The 5297-nt window shown below is 43.6% G+C and overlaps 1 protein-coding gene across 2 annotated transcripts; it reads left to right on the forward strand.

Moving 5' to 3' along the window:
* Positions 1-372: 372 nt before the first annotated feature.
* Positions 373-5297, forward strand: LOC119415059 (tubulin beta chain). Of its 2 annotated transcripts, XM_037682193.1 has the most exons (4): positions 373-561; positions 900-1008; positions 1916-2026; positions 4071-5297. In XM_037682193.1, the coding sequence occupies exons 1-4, from the start codon at positions 505-507 to the stop codon at positions 5153-5155; spliced, it is 1362 nt and encodes a 453-aa protein (XP_037538121.1). In that variant the 5' UTR covers positions 373-504; the 3' UTR covers positions 5156-5297. The 2 variants fall into 2 exon arrangements, with proteins under 2 accessions (XP_037538121.1, XP_037538122.1); XM_037682194.1 differs by lacking the exons at positions 373-561; positions 900-1008 and adding an exon at positions 1224-1228.

Below are 5297 nucleotides of genomic sequence, written 5' to 3' on the forward strand. Positions count from 1 at the left end.
GATTATAGTCATATGACTCCAGCTGCATGGTTCTTGGATGGTTCAGCTCAGCTTTGTTATATCTGAAAAAACTACTGGAGTCAACTCTTCCAGTCTGCACCAATTGATACAGTTCAGAATAACCTTTTTACAGTGTTTGATTTTATTATTATCATTTTGCAATGAGTGGTTTAGCCTTTTCGTTTACAGTATAGAACAACAGGGTCCTTGCTGATCTGTTACAAGTATGACACATATCCAGAGTTTTTTTTTTTTTTTTTTTTGAAGAGGTGGGAAAAAATGTGCATGTTTGGGACAGGGTGATGTCAGGATGATGCGGCAGGATCCTCAGGCACACTGCATCAAACCGGCCCGCTCCTATTGGCTGCGAGGGATGCTGCGCGCGCCCGACGTCACCCCATCAGCAGTGCATCCATCCAGCCCAGCACAGAAATTTAGACATCCGAGACACACCACAGCCTGAACAGAGAAGTCCAGCAGCTCTCTGCCCCGCAGCAGCTCACCATGAGGGAGATCGTTCACATCCAGGCAGGCCAGTGTGGGAACCAGATCGGAGCGAAGGTTTGGATGTTTCTTTATTTCCGGGAGTGTGGCTTGTGTTGAACTTGTGTAAGGCTTTGTCTGTTAAACAGTTGCTAAAGTCCATCACGATTGTGCTCAAAGAAAGAAAAAAAAAAGTGAATTAGTGATTAATTTAGTCGCAGCGCGCAGTTACGTCTGTCTGGTCCTTAAACGCACCATGATGTTCAAGCTGCTGCGCCGTTTCACCACGCGCAAAAAAAGCCTGACGCGCATTCTCTAAAGTCGTTTTTTTATTTATTATTATTATTACATCATGTCTGTTCTCCAAAGTGTCCCCAACAATACAAAGTGTAGAGAATGCATTTCTCCTCTTTTAGTTCTGGGAGGTGATAAGTGATGAGCACGGCATCGACCCCACCGGAAGTTACCAAGGTGACAGTGATCTGCAGCTGGAGAGGATCAATGTCTACTATAATGAGGCGTCAGGTAATAATTATAATAATACAATTTGTTTTGAATGAGTCACATTTTGCTCACATTGCATGGCCTTAAACTGCACCTGAATGCAACATTACATTCATATTTAGCACGTGTTATACAGCTCCAATCAGGTGCAGGACAAAAATAGGACAGTGAAATTGCTAAAATGTCTCTCTGTTTCCCTCCCTCTCCCTACCCTTTGTCTCTGTCTCTGCAGGGAGCACAGGTACCTGCAGTCTCTGTATAGCTGACCTCCAGAACCCTTTCCTCGAATATAATTCTGCTGCAGCATGAACTTCATTCAGATGCATCCTGTCTTCATGTCCTCCACCTTTGCATATTAAGCTCAGGATGCAAGCTCCTTGATTTTATGAATCCATATTTAGGCTATTAGAGAATGATGACTCATTCCATCTTGATGCAGTGAGTCAAAGGTGTGCCCTCAGGAGCTTTGGTTAAATGAAGGCCTGCACACCTGTCATCTATTCATCACACTTCAGCTTTACTGATCTATTTTTTTTCATCATAGCATGTTATCATTAGCAAGTACTGCACAAAAACCAAATTGCTGTTTTTTTTTTTTTTTTGTTATATTGATGTTTACGAAATTAGATTTTTTATTTTACTGCTACAGAGGAGAGCAGATTGTCTGAACACACTCTGCAGAGCTCAGCACATTGAAACCCCTCTGCTCCAGAACAAGCAGTGCAGCATGCTGCAGCAGTTTGCTTGCAAGAGGTGTCTGAGACAGTAAGGGTGGATAAACCTTTAGAGAAACTGGTTTAAAAAAACACTTTTCTGCATTTATGTATATTTGTCATCACTGGAAACATCAAACGATATATATAGACTATATATAAATTACACCAGCCTTCTATGATCCTTCCTTTTATCCTTACATTTCTGTTTAAAGGGAGCAAATTTGTGCCACGTGCCATCCTGGTGGACCTGGAGCCTGGAACCATGGATTCAGTGCGCTCCGGCCCATTTGGACAGCTCTTCAGACCTGACAACTTTGTCTTTGGTGAGTGAGCGGTGAACCAGATTGTCACCGTTCGTCCTGAACCAGCTGTAGAAGCAGTGTTGTGTCAGCAGCTGCTGTCAGTCTGTTCTTAGCTTCAACACAGAGCACCTGACAGCAGCACTGTGACATTGACTGGAGCCTCTGCAGAGCTCTTCTGAAGTGTCCAGCTGAGCCACTCTGACACGGCTACTGAATAACTAGATCAAGAAACAAGCAATAATATAGCTCTCCGTAGAAAAAGCATAACTTGTTTGCCGATTTGGTGTCATTAGTCAATGATCATAAACAGCAAATACATATCCTTTCTAATGATGAGCAAATATATACATCATATATAGTAAAACATCGCTAACTATATTTTGTTCATAGCTGTGACGCTTCACAGAAATGGACTGGTGTTTTGAATGTAATATTGTTGCCATGGTAACATGTTACTGTTGAACAGATGTCATATTTTAAACTGTTGCTTTGCAACTTAGCAAAATGTACAATGGATGGTATTTTTTTTTTGTCATTTCCTGCGGTTAGTCTTCCGTTTTCTGGATAATACAAATGTTTGAATGTTTTTAATCGATAGTTTCCTAAAATCAATGCAACATCACCGACATTGAGCCGGTTGAAGCAGATGGCCGCTCGTCCTGAGCCTGGTTCTGCTGGAGGTTTCCTCCAGTTAAAAAGGGAGTTTTCCCTTTCCACTGTTGCCTTTGCGCTTGTTCAGGATGGGAGACTGCGACGAAGTGGATTCCATGAGTCTGCTGCCTTCTTTCCTTAGATAGAGAATTTTTACTAATTGGCTTTTGTATGCATGTGCATGTTTTAGTACAGTGCCCTGAGGCAACTCCTGTCGTGATTTGGCGCTGTATAAATAAACTGACTTGAATTGATAGATTCAGATGAAGCGCAATAATCAGTGATATTAAACAGGGATGGCCATGACGTTCTTTAAATGTCCCATTTTCTGGAAAAGAAGCCCTGCAACCAAACTTTGGAATCCTTACACCAAACATCACAGTTTTTTTGTCAATCAAGTCTTTCTTAAGACTTGTTTCCGCCACTTTGTTGTTGTTTTACCAAAACACTTCTTGTTCTGCAAGATGTCTGAGGTGTTCAAGCACCGTTCTCTGACAGTCCGTCAACATACCGGTGGTTTCAGTGATCCTTACATTTGTTGTTTGTAAGGGTCATGAGAAATCCCTTGACGGAGGCTCATTTGGCAGTCCAGTGTGAACTGGAAGGTGTGTTTGTGATCTCTGTCAGAGAAATGCTGCACAGCAGCTATGTTGCAACACTGTTTATATAGCAACACGACATTGCAAAAAAGATATTCTTTTGAAGACTTGATAAGGTTTTACAATAAAACAAACTGTCACACGTTCCACTCCCTGAACCTTCCTGAATATCTTTTCCGGGGGAAATCGGGGTTTTGGTTTGATTTTCTGCATGACCGCTTTAGTTTACTCAACGCACAAAATTATTTCTTGGCACTCAAACTTGATTTGCACCAATTCAATGACTTGAATGTCATTTCTTAATTGTTTACACAGCATGACAAAATGTTTTGTTCTCGTAGCTTTGTGTTTTCAAGGGACTGGTTGATTAAACTTCCAGAACGTTAGACTGAAAGAACACGTGACACCAAGTTACTGAGACAAACTGAGTATGGTAGTCTGTGGTAGATGACCGGGAACAAACCAAAACAACTCTTCAATTCTAAAAAAAATGGCAAATAAAGTTATCCCATAGCTCACATTTGTTTGGGTTCTTATTGTTTCACTTTAAGTAAGAGATCTTTTGATAATGACCAAAAGTTTCATTTTTAAACTATCCCATTTGGTCAATTTTATTGGTACTTAAACAAAAATTCTTTGTCAAGAACTAAGAATGCCCACATTTTATTATTTGAATATATTAAAGGTCATTCAGGGTGGTTCATGACCATTTGTTAAAAATGTTATGATAATAAGTTAGGTTTCTAGAAAGGAAACATAGGTTGCCCAACCACGTTTTTCATCACGAGTATTGTTTTCTACCTCCCATTCTGCAGGCCAAAGTGGGGCTGGAAATAACTGGGCCAAGGGTCACTACACCGAGGGAGCTGAGCTGGTGGACTCGGTTCTGGATGTCGTGAGAAAGGAGTCGGAGAACTGTGACTGCCTTCAGGGCTTTCAACTCACTCACTCTCTGGGTGGAGGCACAGGTTCAGGGATGGGCACGTTGCTCATCAGCAAGATTCGTGAGGAGTACCCTGACCGCATCATGAACACCTTCAGCGTCATGCCTTCGCCGAAAGTCTCTGATACGGTGGTGGAGCCTTACAACGCCACCCTCTCTGTCCACCAGCTGGTGGAAAACACAGATGAGACCTTCAGCATAGACAACGAGGCCCTGTATGATATCTGCTTTCGCACGTTGAAGCTGACCACACCAACCTACGGAGACCTCAACCACCTGGTGTCGGCCACCATGAGTGGGGTGACCACCTGTCTCCGCTTCCCCGGTCAGCTCAACGCTGATCTTCGTAAGCTCGCTGTCAACATGGTGCCCTTCCCTCGCCTGCATTTCTTCATGCCTGGCTTTGCGCCTCTTACCAGCAGGGGTAGCCAGCAGTATCGCGCCCTCTCCGTGCCAGAGCTCACGCAGCAAATGTTTGATGCCAAAAACATGATGGCCGCCTGCGACCCCCGCCACGGACGCTACCTCACAGTGGCGGCTATCTTTCGTGGCCGCATGTCCATGAAGGAAGTGGATGAGCAGATGCTGAGCGTCCAAAACAAGAACAGCAGCTACTTCGTGGAATGGATCCCTAACAACGTCAAGACGGCCGTTTGCGACATCCCTCCGCGCGGCCTTAAGATGTCCGCCACCTTCATCGGGAACAGCACGGCCATCCAAGAGCTGTTCAGGAGGATCTCCGAACAGTTCACCGCCATGTTCCGTCGCAAGGCCTTCCTGCACTGGTACACAGGAGAGGGAATGGATGAGATGGAGTTCACCGAGGCTGAGAGCAACATGAACGACCTGGTGTCTGAGTACCAGCAGTACCAGGATGCCACTGCAGATGAGATCGGTGAATACGAAGAGGATGAAATGGAAGATGAAGAAGAAGTCCGACACGATGTTCGCCATTGATTATCAAACACCCACGTGACTTTGAACTAGTTCCACAAGAAGTTGTGTTCCTATAAGCAGTGAGACGATATTTGGAATAAATATATCAAAATGTTTTGCATTGTGCAAATCTTGAAATTTCCATGTTCAGCCATAAAGAAAA

The sequence above is a fragment of the Nematolebias whitei genome, chromosome 9 (assembly GCF_014905685.2).
Source record: "Nematolebias whitei isolate Nwh7 chromosome 9, NemWhi1, whole genome shotgun sequence".
Lineage (NCBI taxonomy): Eukaryota > Metazoa > Chordata > Actinopteri > Cyprinodontiformes > Rivulidae > Nematolebias > Nematolebias whitei.

Bases quoted from the DNA above. Each gene is read 5' to 3' on its own strand.
- LOC119415059 (XM_037682193.1), top strand. From the start codon at position 505: ATGAGGGAGATCGTTCACATCCAGGCAGGCCAGTGTGGGAACCAGATC. The intron at 562-899 runs GTTTGGATGTTT...CTCCTCTTTTAG, and splicing joins GGAACCAGATCGGAGCGAAG to TTCTGGGAGGTGATAAGTGA. The intron at 1,009-1,915 runs GTAATAATTATA...TTCTGTTTAAAG, and splicing joins CTACTATAATGAGGCGTCAG to GGAGCAAATTTGTGCCACGT.